This window comes from Anomaloglossus baeobatrachus, chromosome 11, assembly GCF_048569485.1.
Source record: "Anomaloglossus baeobatrachus isolate aAnoBae1 chromosome 11, aAnoBae1.hap1, whole genome shotgun sequence".
NCBI classification, from domain to species: Eukaryota; Metazoa; Chordata; class Amphibia; order Anura; family Aromobatidae; genus Anomaloglossus; species Anomaloglossus baeobatrachus.
In genome coordinates this window covers 140,609,344-140,630,190 of record NC_134363.1, presented here as the reverse complement: position 1 = coordinate 140,630,190, position 20,847 = coordinate 140,609,344, and the positions used below count along the sequence as shown (strand labels likewise).

The window sequence follows — 20,847 nt, the reverse complement described above, 5'->3', positions numbered from 1 at the left end:
AAACATACTAGATTATTAAAGTCAGGGGACCACTTAATGTAAATAGGGGTGTCTTCCTGCTAGAGGAAAGACATATTGTCATGTTGAATTTATTCGTTTTGTCCTTAAAGGGGTCGTCTGGCCTTGGGGTATAAATATGTAGTCACTCTATGTGAATGCAGACTTGTGAATCCTCATAGCAAGCAACGCGCGCTCCATCAGGATTTTCCAATGGCGGCAGGTACATTGCCACAAGTATGTTGGTTACATAAATGCAGTCACATGTCAACTAGACTTGTGTGACCTCTCTCAATACAGGTAAATGAAGAGAGGCCGGATATGTCTAGTTGGAATGTGACCGTAAGTATAGAAATTACATTCTTGTAGGCACTTGTTTGCCTGCCCCTAGCGTCAAAAAATCCAGACAGTGTATGCACTGCGCGGTGTGAGGACTCACTAGTCTGCAGTCATATAGAGTGACTGCGGACTTGGATTCTCAATGCTGGGCAACCTGTCTAAGGGAAATAAGCGGCCACCACAGGTGTCTGGCGATATCCTATGCGCGGTGTGAGGACTCACTAATCTGCAGTCCTATAGAACGACTGCAAATTTGTATCCCAAGGCTGGGGAACCCGTCTAAGGGAAGTAAGCGGCCACCACAGGTGTCTGGCGATATCCTATGCGTGGTGTGAGGGCTCACTAATCTGCAGTCCTATAGAACGACTGCAAATTTGTATCCCAAGGCTGGGCAACCCGTCTAAGGGAAGTAAGCGGCCACCAAAGGTGTCTGGTGATATCCTATGACCCTCTTCCGATTGAGAACACAAGCAGATGTATTGGGGGCTCAGGAGGAATAGTTACATGTTACAGCTCAATTTTGAAGATATAGGACACGCTTAACCCTAATATTCCCCAGTGAGAGATGTCGGGGTACAGACGAATTGCACCTGTGCCCATTACAGTCAATAAATAGCGGATAGTCCGTTTTCTAGGCCGGGCGTTACAAGAATTACATGGCAGAGAATGTTGCTGTAACCAGGATGATATGTCCTTGTTGTAATGAGATGTGACACATCAGATCAGCCTATGCCCCGCTTTGGTTACAGTTGCATTTTTTTTGTGGCAGCCATATACCCAAAGGGATAAAACCCAGAAAAACAAATATCCCAGCACTTTCCCCAGCAATTGTTCCTTTTTTAATCACATTTTGTTTTATATTCCAACTAAAACTGAGAACTAGGTCTTCCCTTCTCCTCCTCACAGCCTTGTGTGTAGCTGTATGACAACTGTCCACAGCAGAAGCCTCCAAGTCTCTGTAAGACAGAATATACTGGAGCCCCTTGTACTAGATGGCAGGCAGTGATCAGAAGGAGATTAACCCACTTTGTTGATGGCAGGATTTCTACAAGACTAAATGCCCTGTCACACACACAGATAAATCTGTGGTAGATCTGTGGTAGATCTGTGGTAAATCTGTGGTAAATCTGTGGTAAATCTGTGGTAAATCTGTGGTAAATCTGTGGTAAATCTGTGGTAAATCTGTGGTAAATCTGTGGTAAATCTGTGGTAAATCTGTGGTAAATCTGTGGTAAATCTGTGGTAAATCTGTGGTAAATCTGTGGTAAATCTGTGGTAGATCTGTGGTAGATCTGTGGTAGATCTGTGGTAGATCTGTGGTAGATCTGTGGTAGATCTGTGGTAGATCTGTGGTAGATCTGTGGTAGATCTGTGGTAGATCTGTGGTAGATCTGTGGTAGATCTGTGGTAGATCTGTGGTAGATCTGTGGTAGATCTGTGGTAGATCTGTGGTAGATCTGTGGTTGCAGTGAAATTGTGGACAATCAGTGCCAGGTTTGTGGCTGTGTACAAATGGAACAATATGTCCATGATTTCACTGCAACCACAGATCTGCCAAAGATTTATCTCTGTGTGTGACGGGGCCTTAAAGCCCGCTTTACACGCAGCGACATTGCTAGTGATGTCGCTGGTAAAAGCACCCACCCCCGGCGGTTGTGCGTCACGGGCAAATAGCTGCCCGTGGCGCACAACATCGCTAGGCCCCGTCATATGGACTTACCTTCCAAGCGACGTGGCTGTGGCCGACGAACAGCCTCCTTTCTAAGGGGGCGGTTTGTGCGGCGTCACAGCAACGTCACATGGCAGCCGTCCAATAGAAGCGTAGGGGGGAGATCAGCCGAAGGTAAGACACGCCCACCTCGTTGCCGGAGGACGGAAAGTACGGTGATGTTCCTCGTTCCTGCGGTGTCACACATAGCGATGTGTGCTGCCGCAGGAACGACGAATAACCTGCATCCTGCAACAGCAACGATATTTGGAATTTGAACGACGTGTCAACGATCAACGATTAGGTGAGTAATTTCAATTGATAACGGTTGCTCGTAGCTGTCACACGCTACGACATCGCTAACAACACTGGATGTGCGTCACGAATTCCGTGACCCCGACGACAACTCGTTAGCGATGTCGCAGCGTGTGAAGCCCGCTTAACTGTCAGGATCATGCTGCAACCAAGATGAATAATGAAGTAATGGTGACACAGTTATTACAAGAGTTCACTTACCTTAGTGCCATAGATTGCGGTCTTCCTTGGACCAAGGTCATTTGTGAACGCCATCATGGTAAATGCAGCTGTCTGGCCGCCGTCAAACTCCATGTTCACAACCTATTTTTGACAAAGCCATAATTCTTATTATTAGACAGAAGCGGAGTTGAGTTTACACACTTCTCCATTTAAACAGTCCATTGGTTTATTCACACACATAAACTGGCACTGCAGCAACATTACAAAGGCCTTCTTGCAACTTCAAAGAAACACAAACGTGATCCTTCCTCTGGCTTTACAGGAACATATATGATATACAGTCCGTTTCATCACACTTCTCCATGCAACTTGTTAGTCACTCACTTGTAATAGTCAGGGGTCTTCCCTTCGTAAAAAAAAAAGGGACAGCAGATTGTTAGATTTATCATTTGTCTGACATATTGAACTGCAACAATGTGCGTGTGCTTCTGTAGAGGTGCAGTAAAGACCCCTCAATGCACCTCTATGGGTGCCCTATTATAAGTGTGCAAAAACTGTAATCCGGACGTACGTATAAGGGATGTGTGGTAGTGACCACCTATATTGTAAATGGCCACTATTTATTGCAGTGGAGGAGGTCATCTGCAATATAAAACCTGAAATGTTTACTATGGAATTTGTAGTTGCACATGTCTGGTTAAATGTATTATGGGCCACATGTACGAATTGTCAGAGTGCTGGGCAGCGCTGGCTATTCACATACCTTCACCCATGGGTGTGTCTGGTGTGATATATGAGAATGGTTGTTTGGTCACAGGGTCTCTGTGTGCTGGGAAGCAGTTCACCTCCTGGAGGCATCCTACGTGCAGACCAGGTGGGTTTAGATCCGGCTGCAGACTTCCCTGGAGACACACTGGCTAGGAGGCCAGGTGAGTATGCAGCCTGTGGTCGCTCTATGCTTAGGAAGCTGGAGTCCTTCTGAGGATCTAGAGTGGCCGGAGTCCGTGTCTGGAACAAGTCACAGTTCCTGGTTGGTGATCCCAGTGAGTGTCCATTGGACCTCTGCTCAAGCTTCAGAAAGGTAACCTCACACAAAGGGTTGTATAATGAACAAGGTCAGTGAGTGGACAGTGCTATACCTCCACTCTGGATACTGCCGCGAGGCATTGTATCCGAAACTGTGCGGGCGTACCCGTGGATGAAACTGACTATATGTCATATACGTTTCTGTAAAGCTGGAGGAAGGCTCATGTTTGTGTTTCTTTGAAGGTGCAAAAAGGCCTTAGTTATGTTGTTGCACTGCCGGGTTATGTGTGTGAATAAACCAACTGGACTGTGTAAATAGAAAAACATTTCTGTGTGCCTTAATCTAGGAGCCAAATGAGTATCCCCTAGAACATTCAGTGAGCACAACCTCACAGGTCTAAAGACCCCCATACACATACAATATGGAAGGGTTAGGTCAACAGTTTAATATGTATGGGGGACCCCAATTTTACCCCTAAAGAAGATGTCAGTGAAATAATGACTCAGCATGGCCAATATTAGACTGCCAATCCTTTCGTTCTCTAAGACATATGGCAGCGGCTTACTCATAGAGAGCACGGGAGGGAACGCTCTTGTTTACTGGACAGTCGGGCGAGAGATCTGTGGATGGTTCGGGCAGTATGAATCTGACTGTGTGGTTTCAGCTAGGTATGTTCGACTCTGAAGCATTGAAGAGAAACATACTTTAAAAGCCACCGGGAACCAAACCGTATGGGAGATTAGTAGGACAGGTTCGACCCGGTGGCTTCTTTTTGCTTGCCTGCTCCCATTGGGCTACAGGTCTATCCCTGTGTCCTTGTATAGGGAGGAGCCTGTCAGTCACTGGCACTAGGCAGGGAGAAGTCTCTTTCCAGTTAGTCTCTCATGTGACTCAGTCCCCGACGGTTTTTACAGTATGTTTTTCTCTGAAACGCAGTGTTTCATAGTCAAACTTACCCAGCTGAGATTGCACATCCAGTGTCTAATACACGCTCCTCATAAATTGTGCTGCATGGATCCGCTGTCATGTTCTCTTTATGTCGCAACACAAACTAGGAGAGGTCCAGCGTGAAGCCAAACACACAACTTAAGAGGGGTAGCCAGAACCTATACAGGTTACTCACCTGTCACTAAGCAGGAACCTGAAGCCCTGAATGACCCTACAATAGTCCTGGCTAGTGAGTGGGCAGGTGAAGGACGCTAGCCCCACCGCAGCACTAAAACAACAAAATAGGGAAGGAAGACAAAAAGCGGTGAAGCACAATGATGAACTGCTGCAGTTTACACCAAGACACCAGCGACCAGAGAAATTTCAACAGAGGGTTACAGCAGCGCCTTCCACCTCTTGGCCCAGCATCAAAATGTAAAAGAATAAAGAGCACCCTCTGCTGGTAGCAGAAAGTATATAAAGGGACTGGGAGTGTTCCCAAACCAGAAACAAGATTCAGAAGCTGCTGGAAAGCAGACTGACATTAACCCTACGACTGCCAAAGGAAAGCCATTTTATATTGAGAGTCTAGAAATGCCTCTCAATCTGTCACTAGTCCCATAATTCATAGAGATGGGCGTGACACTTTAATTCTGTTTTGCGCTTTTACCATTATCCCCTAATTTACCTGGTTGCTGACGACATCATTGTCGCATTCATAGACGCATCTTCCGTAAGGGCCGTTTTTTAACTCGTCGGTCAGCGATTCAATATCATGGACCCCGTTGCTGCATACAACAGACACAGGCCAGCTAAAGTTTCCCTAAGAACATAAACATTCAGAAGAAAAGTATTTAGTAACAAAAAACAAAAAAAAACAACCACCTTGTAATCAGGGAAGTTGGATCATTAGACTATTCTGCACATTGTGTGTAAAACTGTACTTTGTAAAACATATGATAAATCATTAAAGGGGTCATTCAGTAATTGACTACCATGGCTGGGTCCTTTCTCAAACAGCACCACACCTGTCCGCAGGCTGCGTGGGGTACTGCAGCATAGCCCCATTCACATGATGAGCTGCAATATCCAGCACAACCCATGGACAGGACAGATGTGGCGCTGTTTTGAATGAGTGCTGCCCTACTTTCTATAAAGCCTCATTCACACAGCTGTGAAGCACGGTCCATATGGCCGACTGATCGCCGGTCTCCTGACCCAAACATGACAGCCTAATAGGCGTATATGCGGCTGTAGAGTTCGGGCCGGGAAACCAGTGGCTGGGTCATACATTGCTGTATTGAGACCATATTTCACATATGTCTGAATGAGGTTTAAAGGGAATCTGTCACCAGGTTTTTCCTCCCTCATTTGAGAGCAGCATAATGTAGAGACAGAGATCCTGATTCCAGTGATGTGTCACTTACTGAGCTGTGTGCTGTCAATGTTTTCTCTGCTGCAGATCTAGCAGTTATACAGAGCTCATAAATATGCTGGACCACCTGCAGCACACCAAGTAGTCCTGTAATGATAATCTACTGCTGATTAAACAGGGATTTTATCAAAACTACACTAAGCAGCCCAGTAAGTGACACACCGTTGTAATCAGGATCTCTGCCCCTACATTATGCTGCTCTCAGATTAGGTGGCAAAAACCTGGTGACAGATTCCCTTTAATAATGGACCATGCATTTACCACCAGCCAGGAGTACTGCATTGATGGCTGCGATCTATGGGACATCTAGGCAAGGAGGTTATATATTTAGGAAAATTCCTATAAAAGGAAAAAGTCCTCAGTAAACAGAGTGATAATGTTATATGGGAAAAACTAACTTTCTAACATTGCAGGGGTCCAGTTATTCAGGTGTCTGATTGTTCCAATGACAATAAGCAGAATTATCAGTTCAGCTCTTGATCAGGAGGGGTACAAAACTAGTAATAAGATCTATATACATAAGGTACACCAGCAGAATAGTGAGTGCAGCTCTGGATTATTATACAGGGCCTAATTTAGGATCCACACAGGATAAGTAATGTATATGTACACAGTAACTGCACCAGCAGAACAGTGAATACAGCTCTGGAGTATAATACAATATGTGACTCAGGATCAGTACAGGATAAGTAATGTAATGTATGTACACAGTAACTGCACCAGCAGAACAGTGAATACAGCTCTGGAGTATAATACAATATGTGACTCAGGATCAGTACAGGATAAGTAATGTAATGTATGTACACAGTAACTGCACCAGCAGAACAGTGAATACAGCTCTGGAGTATAATACAGGATGTAACTCAGGATCAGTACAGGATAAGTAATGTAATGTATGTACACAGTGACTGCACCAGCAGAATAGTGAGTGCAGCTCTGGAGTATAATACAGGATGTATCTCAGGATCAGTACAGGATAAGTAATGTAATGTATGTACACAGTGACTGCACCAGCAGAATAGTGAGTGCAGCTCTGGAGTATAATACAGGATGTATCTCAGGATCAGTACAGGATAAGTAATGTAATGTATGTACACAGTGACTGCACCAGCAGAATAGTGAGTGCAGCTCTGGAGTATAATACAGGATGTATCTCAGGATCAGTACAGGATAAGTAATGTAATGTATGTACACAGTGACTGCACCAGCAGAATAGTGAGTGCAGCTCTGGAGTATAATACAGGATGTAACTCAGGATCAGAGCAGGATAAGTAATGTAATGTATGTACACAGTGACTGCACCAGCAGAATAGTGAGTGCAGCTCTAGAGTATAATACAGGATGTAACTCAGGATCAGTACAGGATAAGTAATGTAATGTATGTACACAGTGACTGCACCAGCAGAATAGTGAGTGCAGCTCTAGAGTATAATACAGGATGTAACTCAGGATCAGTACAGGATAAGTAATGTAATGTAATGTATGTACACAGTGACTGCACCAGCAGAATAGTGAGTGCAGCTCTGGAGTATAATCCATCCACGTATCTATCATCTATGATTTTTTAAATGGGATGCACATACTGCAGTATCTTTTCCGCAGAAACAGCGCCAGTCTTGTGTACAGGTTTTGTCTGGTACTGAAGTTCTAAAGTGAATGGAGTTAAGCTGTAATAGCTTACAAAGCCCCCAAGGATAGGAATAACAATGTTTTTTGGAAAAAAAAAAAAAAGCCTAACCTTGGACAACCCTTTTAAGCACTGTACATTGCAGGCAGTTCCTTACACAACCGCTATCAGGTCCCTAAACTTGAAAAAAGGGAGGGGGAACCCTTTAAAAACATCCATGTGCACCCAAGGGAATAGCTGGACTAATGGACTAGCACATACAGGCATCCTCCCATGGGCAGTCAGAGCATAGTGCTACAGTGTTCTTCTTACATCTCATTGTATACCGCCATCATATGAAAATATGACTGCACAATATTCACAGAGAATCCACAGTAATGGTAGCAGGACGGGTGCACTTTCTTCCCGTCACACAATGTGAACAGATGTCAGATCTTGCCTTCTACAAAGAGAGAATGGAATAAGACGGCGCCGTCCTGCAGCAGATGTATTGTAAGTGTCCGGCGCTGGCTCCTGGCAGACGGCACAGGCCTTTTGTATCTGGTCAGACAAGTCTTTCTCTATTGCCTCCATATTCACTTGCGCTCATTTCTGCCTACTAGACGTATGCTGGAAGTTTGGCACGGCTATAATGAGCAGATGGCAATCTTCTAAGCAGCCGCCGATGAACAATGGATAACTTAATAGCCGGCACTTAAATATTGTCCCCTGCCCGGGCTCTGCTCCTCGTGGCCCCATAGTGGCAGCTGGACGTGAGGTTATGTGTGGAGTGACTATCTTGCTTCCCTATATTTGCAGTGGGTGTTAACTGTTTGGACGGTCACAGGGGCAGGCAACAATCTGACGCTATGGACACCTGATGAATGAGACTAATTTGTAAATCGTAGTTGTGCATGCACTAGGAAAAATTTGCTGTTTTTTTTATTTTTAGACACATATTTCCTTCAATATGGAATCACTGGGAACGGATATCAGACTATCAAATATTCCGGTTTATGAGATGGTTAACCATATGATAAACCGTAAAGTAAGTCTGTCCTTAGACATGAATAAATACATAAGTGTTAAACAAAAAACAGCATACACAAAAAGCATAAGGAACAAAAGACAAAGTGTGAAAGTTACACTTGCGTTTCGCTCAAGGGCTTCCTCAGAAGGGGCATCACACGTCCCTTCTGACGAAGCCATTGAGCGAAACACATATCAGAGGGTCCAGTGGTAACTATCACACTTTGTCTCTCCTCCCTAAGATTATAGGGTGCTTTACACGCTGCGACATCGTTAGCGATGTCCTGCGCGATAGCACCTGCCCACGTCGCTGTTTCGTCATGGGGGTGATCGCTGCCGTAGTGAACAATATCGCTACGGCAGCATCACACGCACATACCTTGTCAGCGACGTCGCTGGAGACACCGAACAATCACTCCTTTAAGGGGGCGTTGCGTTCGGCGTCACAGCGGCGTCACTAAGCGGCCGCCCAATAGCAGAGGAGGGGCGGAGATGAGCGTCCGGAACATCCCGCCCACCTCCTTCCTTCCTCATTGCCAGTGGACGCAGGTAAGGAGATGTTCGTTGTTCCTGTGGTGTCACACATAGCGATGTGTGGTGCCGCAGGAATGACGAACAACCAGCGGCATGCACCACCAACGATATTATGAAACGGAGCGACGTGTCAACGATCATCGATTTTTGAAGTTTTTGCAACCGTTGATCCTCGCTCCTTTTAGTCACACACAACGATATCGCTAACGGCGCCGGATGTGCATCACAAACACCATGACCCCGACGATATATCGTTAGCGATATCGTTGTGTGTAAAGTACCCTTAAATCTGTTCTTAAACATGAATAAATACATAAGTGTTAAAAAAAACCCCAAAAAACAGCATACACTAAAAGCATAAGGAAGGAAAGACAAAGTGTGAAAGTTACCACTCGCGTTTCGCTCAAGGGCTTACTCAGAAGGGGCATCACACATGTCCCTTCTGACGAAGCCATTGAGCAAAACGCATATCAAAGGGTCCAGTGGTAACTATCACACTTTGTCTCTCCTCCCTAAAACTATGTGCCCACGGGATAACGTAACCGCGGATTTGGCCGCTGAAAAACCGCAGATTTTCTAGATTTTCCAGATAAATTTGTAGGTTTACGCAAGTACAGACACCTCCTGTGTTATTCTATGGGATTTGGGGAGTGCTGTATTAATGCTGCGGTATTTGCGGCTGCAGAAAATGCTGCGGATTTCCTGCAGCCGCATGTAACTGTCCATTATTCATGCGGAATTATCTGTGGAATTCCTGCCCCTCCACTATGGAGATACAGGGCGGGAATTCCGTACGAAATCCGCACTGTTTCCACAGGTTTACCGCAACAACTCCGCAGATATACCGCAGCAATGGATAGCTGCGGATTCCGGGGAGTTGCTGCGTGAACCTGCGGAAATACCTGCAGAAAACTCCGTGGTTACTTTCTCCCGTGGGCACATGGCCTTCTGCTTTTCGTGTATGCTGTTTTTTTTTAACACTGATGTATTTAGTCATGTCTAATGACAGACTTCCCACCGGGGAGATGTACTGCTGTTATTTCTCATTTCATGGTGTTCTGTTAATGTTGTTCTTACCACTATTTTGTGATCTCCTGTGCTTTTAGAGAATTTACCATAGTGAGACCCCACTAGGGGGGATGTATTACTAATACTAAGGACTTAAGGGTGCTTTACACTCTGCGACATCACTAACGATATATCGTCGGGGTCACGGTGTTAGTGACGCGCATCCGGCCTCGTTAGCGACATCGCAGTGTGTGACAGCTAGGAGCGACGATCAACGATCGCACAAACGGCAAAAATCGTTGATCGTTGGCACGGCACTCCTAATCATAATATCGTTGGCGGGGCATGCCGCTGGTTGTTCATCGTTCCTGCGGCATCACACATCGCTATGTGTGACACCGCAGGAATGACGAACAACATCCTACCTGCGTCCACCGGCAATGTGGAAGGAAGGAAGTGAGCGGCATGTTCCGGCCGCTCATCTCCTCCCTCCTCTTCTATTGGGCGGCCGTTTAGTGATGCCGCTGTGACGCCGAACGCACCTCCCCCTTGAAGGAGGGATTGTTCGGCGGTCACAGCGACGTCGCTGAGCAGGTATGTGCGTGTGACGCTGCCGTAGCGATATTGTTTGCTACGGCAGCGAGCACCAAATGTCGCGCAAACGACGGGGTGGGTGCTATCGCTCGCAACATCACTAGCGATGTCGCAGCGTGTAAAGCACCCTTTACAGCTCTTGTAGCTCATTGGATGTAACATATATTCTTGCATATTGTAGTCTGAACACCTTTATATGTTAGTCAATATTAATTAGAAGCCACTGGAATCTTTTTCTGTAGTTATCTCTCCAATATACTTTTTAACATATTTTTATCACTTTGAAAAATAAAGATTTATTTTTATCTTATACTAGAGCTAAGGGGTACTTTGCACACTACGACATCGCAAGCCGATGCTGCGATGCCGAGCGTGATAGTCCCCGCCCCCGTTGCAGCTGCGATATCATGGTGATAGCTGCCGTAGCGAACATTATCGCTACGGAAGCTTCAAATGCACTCACCTGCCCTGCGACGTCGCTCTGGCCAGCGAACCCCCTCCTTCTTAAGGGGGCGGGTCGTGCGGCGTCACAGCGATGTCACATGGCAGGCAGCCAATAGAAGCAGGGGGGCGGAGATGAGCGGGACGTAAACATCCCGCCCACCTCCTTCCTTCCGCATAGCCGGCATGAGCCGCAGGACGCAGGTAGGAGATGTTCCTCGCTCCTGTGGCTTCACACACTGCGATGTGTGCTGCCGCAGGAACAAGGAACAACATCGTAACATCGGTCTTTCCCAATTTATGGAAATGCTGGAGCCTACACCGATGATACAATAACGACGCTATTGCGCTCGTTAATCTTATCAAAAAGGATTTTCACACTACGATATCGACTGCGACGCCAAATGTGCGTCACTTTCAATTTGACCCCACCGACATCACAGCTGCGATGTCGTAGTGTGCAAAGTGCCCCTAAGGGTAGTGTTGCCACAAAAATGTCAGTTTTCCGATGCATTATTTGTTTCTTAATATTTTTCAATAAAGCAAAAATTTTATCACCGGATGGTTGTGCCACCAACTTTCTTTTTTCTACTGTGGATTTTCACCAGTGGATTTGGCACAGATCTCCCGCATTGAAAATTAAACAAATGTGGTGAGTTCTCAACAACGATTTTAGATTCGCCTCCTCAGCATGGAAGGAGTGCAGAGCACTGACATCGGCCTTATCCAGTGCTCCGGTGTTGTTTTTGCACAGGACTCTGTCCCCCGATGATAGACGGCATCGCTAGTCAGTAAGCTAGGCAATAAGGTAAACTATAGAATCAATAATACTTCCTTTCTTGGGAATGGAATGATTTTTTTTTTTTTAAAAAAAAAAAAAAAAGAGGTAATCTGATAAATTGTTTATTTTTACAATATTTTGCAAATTATACCTATTAATATTGAAAAAACTCCTTCATACTCTCAGAACTAAGCAGCTCTGTCGCAACCTACCCAACTGTGCAGGGAGCCGCCACCGGCCACATTCACTTGAATAGGGTTGCACTACAATGCCCTGTATAATGATGCCTCCACAGGATCAGGATCTTTACTCGTTATTGTGGGGTTTCTACCTGACAATTCTCTTATCTGGACTTTTATTATTATTATTTTTTTTATAACCATCTAATAATCCATAACACCTGATATAGTTGCACCTTTCATGTCTCCTACTATTTAAACTCAAACCATTCTGCATATTACAGTGCTCTGCTGTCTGTTAGGATCAGTGTTTTGGACACAGTGTGTTTTTGCTGCGTCCAAACGCTGCATTGTACAGTACAAGCGCAGTGGATGGAATTTATAGAAATATCCTGCCCATTGTGCTTCTTTTTATCGCTGCGTAAACTGACCTGCGGTGGGGATTTCCCATCTATAGAATCATAAAATCATACAATGGTAAAGTTGGAAGAGACCTCAAGGGCCATCGGGTCCAACTCCTGCGAGTGCAGGCTTTCCTAAATCATCCCAGCTATATGTTTATCCAGCTTCCGATTGAAGATTTCCATTCATGGAGAGCTCACTACCTCCCTACCATCCATGGATGGAGAGCTCACTACCTCCCTACCATCCATAGATGGAGACCTCACTACCTCCCTACCATTCATAGATGGAGCGCTCACTACCTCCCTACCATCCATTGATGGAAAGCTCACTACCTCCCTACCATCCATTGATGGAGACCTCACTACCTCCCTACCATCCATTGATGGAGAACTCACTACCTCCCTACCATCCATTGATGGAGAACTCACTACCTCCCTACCATCCATTGATGGAGAGCTCACTACCTCCCTACCATCCATTGATGGAGAGCTCACTACCTCCCTACCATCCATTGATGGAGAGCTCACTACCTCCCCCTACCATCCATTGATGGAGCGCTCACTACCTCCCCCTACCATCCATTGATGGAGCGCTCACTACCTCCCCCTACCATCCATTGATGGAGCGCTCACTACCTCCCCCTACCATCCATTGATGGAGAACTCCCTACCTCCCTACCATCCATTGATGGAGAGCTCACTACCTCCGTACCATCCATTGATGGAGAGCTCACTCCCTCCCTACCATCCATAGATGGAGAGCTCACTACCTCCCTACCATCCATAGATGGAGAGTTTACTACATCCCTACCATCCATTGATGGAGAGCTCATTACTTCCCTACTATCTACTGACGGAGAGCTCACTCCCTCCCTACCATCCATAGATGGAGAGCTCACTACCTCCCTACCATCCATAGATGGAGAGCTCACTCCCTCCCTACCATCCATTGATGGAGAGCTCACTCCCTCCCTACCATCCATTGATGGAGACCTCACTCCCTCCCTACCATCCATTGATGGAGACCTCACTCCCTCCCTACCATCCATTGATGGAGACCTCACTACCTCCCTACCATCCATAGATGGAGAGCTCACTCCCTCCCTACCATCCATAGATGGAGAGCTCACTACCTCCCTACCATCCATAGATGGAGAGCTCACTCCCTCCCTACCATCCATTGATGGAGAGCTCACTCCCTCCCTACCATCCATTGATGGAGAGCTCACTCCCTCCCTACCATCCATTGATGGAGAGCTCACTCCCTCCCTACCATCCATAGATGGAGAGCTCACTCCCTCCCTACCATCCATAGATGGAGAGCTCACTCCCTCCCTACCATCCATTGATGGAGAGCTCGCTACCTCCCATGGTCGCCTGTTCCACTCCCTGACTGCCCTCAGTGTCAGAAACTTTTTCCTAATGTCTAATCTGAATCTGCTTCCTTTTAGTTTCATCCCATTGCTTCTTGTACTTCCTTGTGCTAATGAGAATAAGGTAGTTCCCTCTGCACTGCGACTACCTGTCAGATATTTGTAGACCGCTATTAAATCTCCTCTCAGCCTTCACTTTTGCAAACTAAACATCCCTAGTTTTTTTAGCCGGTCTTCATATAACATGGTTTGCAGACCTTCTACCATCTTGGTTGTTCTTCTCTGGACTTGCTCCAATATATAGATGTTTCTCTTGAATTGGGGTGCCCAGAACAATCAATTTCTAGGGTGGAGACGCTTGAGTCTCCTGCGCAGGAGAATGCAGCAAACTACACAGTGTCCAGATCGCTACATAACTCTGATTGTGGGCACATACCCTTAGAGATCTTGGCCTGGTGATAAAAAATGGAATATAGCAATAACATTTTGGCATATTCTATCAGAGAGTTGCAGCTGATTTAAGTGTGTAACAGCAGCAGAGGCCAGGATCAGCTCCACCCGCAGCAGTTAGAGGCAGATGATGGTTGTGTAATACATGCAGGCTCAGCTCCTGAGCCCACATCACAGACAGGCGTGGCAGATGTACCAGTATACCATATGTTGGGAAATTATTAAACAATATGTTATTTTCTGATGCCACATTCCATTTTGGGAAATATGGTGGCTCTAACATTTGCACAGATGATAATTCCCTGACGACTGACTGTATTTTACTGTGGCCTTTACTTTTTAAATGGTTTTCTGGATACAGACTGCAATTAACTGATTCTATGGAACTGCAGAATACAGACTGCTCTATACAGATTCACAATATACAGGTAGCTTAGTGTCATACAGCAGAATATAAGAAGAAGAAGTTCTCACCTGAGAAGCTTTATTCAGATAAACTTTCTGTGCTGAATAGGGGCAATTTTTTTCCACGGAACAGTCTAAGCAGCGGCTGCTGGCGCCCTCGGGCTGCGTATAGAAAAAAGGTTTACGCAGTAAAAATAAATTGATAAAGTACATTTGTGATCCCTATGTACTAAATATAAACTGCACAATAAATTGCAAGACTGAAAAGAATCAGATCTTAGAAGCAACATAGCGTCAGATGGCTGGAGGCGTTTGTGTAGAGCGGTGGTCAATAGTGCGTCCTGCCGCTCCATCCAGAGTCCGTGGCACGGCCACAACCAAGTGCAGGGCTCGTCTCACTGACATAGGCTTCAAATGGAGAACAAGGGCACATGTCAACTACCGCTCCATTCTAAAGTAGGCTTTACACGCAGCGATATCGCTGGTGAAAGCACCCGCCCCCGCCGGTTGTGCGTCACGGGCAAATCGCTGCCCGTGGCGCACAACATCGTTAGGACCCGTCACATGGACTTATCTGCCTAGCGACGTCGCTGTGGCCGGTGAACCACTTCTTTTCTAAGGGGGTGGTTCGTTCGGCATCACAGCGGCGTCACTAAGCGGCCGCCCAATAGAAGCGGAGGGGCGGAGATGAGCGGCCGTAACATCCCGCCCACCTCCTTCCTTCCTCATTGCTGGCGGCCGCAGGTAAGGTGAGGTTCCTCGTTCCTGCAATGTCACACATAGCGATGTGTGCTGCCGCAGGAACGACGAACCTGCGTCCTGCAACAGCAACGATTTTATGAAAAGGAACGACGTGTCAACGATCAACGAGAAGATGAGTATTTTTGATCAGTAACACTCACTCGGAGCTGTTACACGCAACGATGTATCTAACGATATATCGCCGGGGTCACGGATTCCGTAACGCACATGCGGCATCGTTAGCGACGTCGTTGCGTGTGACAGCAAGGAGCGACTGTTAACGATGGAAAATACTCTCCTTATCGTCCATCGTTGACACGTCATTCCTTTTCAAAAAATCATTGATTGTTGAGCTCGCAGGTTGTTCGTTGTCCCGAGGCAGCACACATCGCTACGCGTGACACCCCGGGAACGACGAACTGCAGCTTACCTGCGGCCGCCGGCAATGCGGAAGGACGGAGGTGGGCGGGATGTTACGTCTCGCTCATCTCCGCCCCTCCGCTTCTATTGGGCGGCTGCTTAGTGACGCCGCACGAACCGCCCCCTTAGAAAGGAGGCGGTTCACCGGACACAGCGACGTCGCTAGGCAGGTAAGTATAATGTGACGGCTACTAACGATATTGTGCGCCACGGGCAGCGATTTGCCTGTGACGCACAACCAACGGTGGCGGGTGCTTTCACCAGCGACATCGCTAGCAATATCACTGCATGTAACACCCCCTTTAATGCAATTGTGGTGCTGCAATCAGGGAACAGGGGGCCAGAGGAGTACCATTTTGCTGAGCTATGGGTGTCCCGCCAGTAATCTAGAATTTATCTGCTGGACTAGGGATATATGCTTCAAGTTAGAGTACCCCTGTAACCCCCATTGTTACATTTCTGGATTTAACCATACCTTGTTTTCTTTAGTAAAGTGGGACAGAGTTCCAAAAGAAGACACCTTCACACACCTGGAAGGAAGAAAAGGTTTGGGTGAACTACAGGTCCTGGACAGAGAGGATAAAAGGAACCTGTCACCAGGTTTTTGCCACCTAATCTGAGAGCAGCATATCATAAGGGCAGAGATCCTGATTCCAGCGATGTGTCACTTACTGAGCTGCTTGGTGTAGTTTTGATAACATCATGGTTTAATCAGCAGGAGATTAGCATTACAGGACTACTTGGTGTGCTGCAGGTAGTCCAGCGTGTTCATGAGCTCTGTATAACTGCTAGATCTGCAGCAAGGAAACCATTGCTTTTATCAAAATGACAGCAAACAGCCCAGTGACACATCACTGGAATCAGGATCTCTGCCCCTATATAATCTGCTCTCAGATGGGGAAGCAAATACCTGGTGACAGATTCCCTTTAAAGGGCTTGTACCAAGTTTTTAAGTTGTCACCTAACAAAGAATAAGAATTAACTTGTTGATTACTGAGGGTCAAACTGAGAGGACCCCCCCGATAATAATGGTGGTGGTCTGCAGAACGTTGTCTAAACAGTACGGTGGTTGAGAATGCGCATCACTGCTCCATTTCTTGCAGATATCAAAGTTTTTTATATGTATGGAGGAATTCATGGCAGATCTGCACCAAAATCTGCAAGTAATACATGCAGATTTTGACAATTTTTCCATGGGAGTGACCGTGTATGCTCTGCTACTTCTCGACTATGAACAAGTGATTCTGTGTGGGATCCAGTCCGGATCAAAGTGTCTATGTATATGAACAGAAATCCGCCATCCCATTCCTACAAGCACTCATACCCTGTGTCATGTCGGCTGCAGCAGCTAACTCACGACGCAGACTTTGGGAAAGTCCAGTGTGAGGCCAAACACACAACTTAACAGGGGTAACACAACAACGAACAAAGGGTACACCCGGGACACTTCAACAACAGAGGGCTCTAGGACTATTGAGGGGAAAGATGGGCACCTCCTCCACTTACCTGCAGCTGTACCCTGCACTCCTAGCCAGTCCCTATACAGGTTCCTCACCTGTCGCCAAGCCAGAACCTGAAGCCCTGAGAGGCCCTACAATAGTCCTTGGCTAGGGAGTGGGCAGGTAAGGGACGCTAGCCTCACCACTGCACTGAAACAACACACAGGGAAAGGAAGACCGGGGAAAACACTACAACAGACTGCTAGAGTCAGCACCAAGACTGCAGCCACAACCACAACTTCAACAGAGGTCTACACCAGCTCCTTTCACCTCCAGGCCCAGCATCCAAATGAATGAGAGAATAACCAGCACCCTCTGCTGGTACCAGAGGGTATATAAAGGGACTGTGAGTGGTCCTAAATCGGAAATGCCTGAGTAGGAGTCAGAAGCTGCTGGAAAACAAACGGACATTAAACCTATGACTGCCAAAACAAAAGGAAAACATGTGTAATATTGAGAGTCAAGAATGGATCTGTGACAAGTCTCATACAGACGGCCGTGACCGTAACGGAGCAGGGCAGGGCACAGGGATTCATAGAGAGAACTGTTTTGTCATGCACTACCCCTTACTAGGGATGGTACATCAGTTTTACCTGGAGCATGGCTTTAATGAATGAAACCAAAAAGTATAACAATGAATCATCAGTTTATATCCAGAGACCATACCGTGTTTTTCCAAAAATAAGACACTGTCTTATACTTTTTTTGCCCCCCAAAAAAGTACTAGGGCTTATTTTTGGAGGAGGTCTTATTCTTGGACAAACATGGTTGGGGGTAAGTTTACCCCCCCAAAAAAAAGCAGACCCTCCTTCCCAGGAGACTCATACCAGACCCGGACGTCTACGTGGCTCCCAGGTCCTCCTTGTGATCTATAGCAGGTGTTCCCAGCAGCTGTGCTGAACGCTGTCCTCCCCTCCTTCTGGTCGACACACTCACACACAGCAGATCACACACACAGACTCACTCATTCCCTCATCCCATCCAGCATTACAGAATGCTTCCAGCTGCAGGGAATGATGGGACTAAGTCACGTGTTGCAGGTCCTGTATACAAGCATTGTGGCAGGTCCTTGCGCTCCACCGCACAACCTCTCAGGATTCTGCTGTCGAGAAGAAATCAGTGTCGCTGGATGTGGCGAGTGTGCGTGTGATCTGATGTTTGTGTGTGTGGGGGTGCGATCACTGCAGGTCCTCTGATCAGCGTCTGGGGGGTATGATTGCGGGGTGTCCACTGTCTTTAAATGAAATATCCGTCAGTATTAATTTCTTTAGCTGCATGGACACTTCATTATTGAACTGCGACTAGGGCTTATTTTCGGGGGAGGGCTTATATTTAAGCCTTGCTCCGAAAATGCTGAAAATCCCTGCTAGGGCTTATTTTTGGAGGAGGTCTTATTTTTGGAAAAACAAGGTAAATAGGACTGTACTGTACCTTCGATCTCCCATCCAGTAAGATATCAGATCAATGTCATGGCAGGACTTTGCTAGCAGAGAAAACGTGCTCTCTTCTTCGTTCCTCCAATTTCCGCGCACATACGAATGAGCAAAATGCCAGTATCCAATCTTTACACGTCAATCACAAGAAAAACAAAATAAAAGTTACACGATGAAACAGTCACAAGGTAGAGGTTTGGAGTTTCCATAGAACAGTAGATTATCAAATGCTCACATAATTACACATATTTCCATCAGGCAGCACAGAAAGCATTCACTAAAAGTCCTGCAATGGCCGTCCATAGTCACGATGTGGAACCTTCCAACCATGCACAAAACAAGTAAGTGCCCTTTAAAAGGGTCATATGTAGAGCTGCTCGGACTCGCAAAAAACTGGGATCGGCGGATCGCTGCTCAAATAAAAAAAACCTGATCTGCTCCGGAATCCGGTGCCTATATAAGTCAATGGGATAGGGGGGCAGGAGCGAGCGCTGTATATTCACCTAGGCTGTGTCATGGCGGCAAACTCCTTCCAGGTCATGCTATGCCCTTTCCGGAGCTGACAATTGAATATTCACTGCTTTGCCCGCCCACCGGCGCGTGTAATTGGTTGCAGTGAGACGCGCCCCCACCCTGAGTGGCAATGTGTCAGCTGACTGCAACCAATCACAGGCGGCAGGACGTCCGGTGGGTGGGGAAAAGCAGTGCAAGGGTCTGCGGGTCAGTATGGTGAGCGTGCATGTAGACAGAAACACATACGGCCCGCTCCTGTCAGAAGAGTGTGTGGCTGTGCAGGGTGATACAATGTCAGACTCGTGCAAGTCTGGCATGACATCACCCGGCCGCAGCACGGCCTGCCACTCTCTGAACATGAGCGTGCATGTACACAGAAACACATGCAGCTTGCTCCTGTTGGGAGAGTGTGTGGCTGTGCCGGTGATGCAATGTCAGAGTCGTGCGAATCTGGCATGACATCACCCGACACGGCCTGCTACTCTCTGAACATGAGCATGAGAGAGGAGAAAGCATGTACAGGCTCAGGGAGGGCAAAGAAAATAGATTTGAAGCTGTGCTGCTAAATGAGCTAATGAAGACATCAGCACCCTGGATGCACACAGAGATCACATCCAGCCTGTATTACAGGGAGAGGCAATAGGAAAATCTGACACTTGGAGCAAATTACAAACAACATATCAAAGGTCTGAGAATGAATGAAGGAATGAAGATTGCAGACTGAAATATATAGTGTCATTAATACTATTATTATATTATACCATCATTATTTATACCATTTGTGTTATTAATAGCATCAGAATTGCTTGTGTTTGACATCAATTATCAGATAGTTATGGGTCGAGCTTTTCTTACCTGCTAGTATTAAGCTGATATCACTGAGAGAAAGCTAAGAATGGCCATAGATATTCCCTGACGGCCTTTAAAGGGAATCTGTCACCAGATTTTTGCCAACTAGTCTGAGAGCAGCATAATGTAGAGGCAGAGACCCTGATTCCAGCGATGTGTCACTTACTGAGCTGCTTAAGGCCCCGTCACACTAAGCAACATCGCTAGCAACATCGCTGCTAACGAACAACTTTTGTGACGTTGCTAGCGATGTTGCTGTGTGTGACATCCAGCAACAACCTGGCCCCTGCTGTGAGGTCGTTGGTTGTTGCTGAATGTCCTGGGCCATTTTTTAGTTGTTGCTGTCCCGCTGTGAAGCACAGATCGCTGTGTGTGACAGTGAGACAGCAACAACTAAATGTGCAGGCAGCAGGAGCCGGCTTCTGCGGAGGCTGGTAACCACAGTAAACATCGGGTAACCAAGAAGCCCTGTCCTTGGTTACCCGATATATACCTTTGTTACCAGCCTCCGCCGCTCACTGTCAGTGCCGGCTCCTGCTCTGTGCACATGTAGCTGCAGCACACATCAGGTAATTAACCCGATGTGTACTGTAACTAGGAGAGCAGGGAGCCAGCGCTAAGCGGTGTGCGCTGCTCCCTGCTCTCTGCACGTGTAGCTGCAGCACACATCGGGTAATT

The 20,847-nt window shown here is 46.6% G+C and overlaps 1 protein-coding gene across 1 annotated transcript in view; it reads right to left on the bottom strand.

Annotated features, from left to right (window-relative positions):
* Positions 1 to 20,847, bottom strand: part of LOC142255977 (putative oxidoreductase YteT) — a 198,269-nt gene that overhangs the window by 81,255 nt on the left and 96,167 nt on the right. The window contains exons 9-13 of the mRNA XM_075327445.1: positions 18,806 to 18,936; positions 16,351 to 16,405; positions 14,784 to 14,876; positions 5,164 to 5,298; positions 2,561 to 2,662 (exon numbers count right to left, since the gene is read on the bottom strand). Of these exons, the coding sequence (XP_075183560.1) occupies positions 2,561 to 2,662; positions 5,164 to 5,298; positions 14,784 to 14,876; positions 16,351 to 16,405; positions 18,806 to 18,936 (516 nt within the window). The remainder of the gene's footprint in view (positions 1 to 2,560; positions 2,663 to 5,163; positions 5,299 to 14,783; positions 14,877 to 16,350; positions 16,406 to 18,805; positions 18,937 to 20,847) is intronic.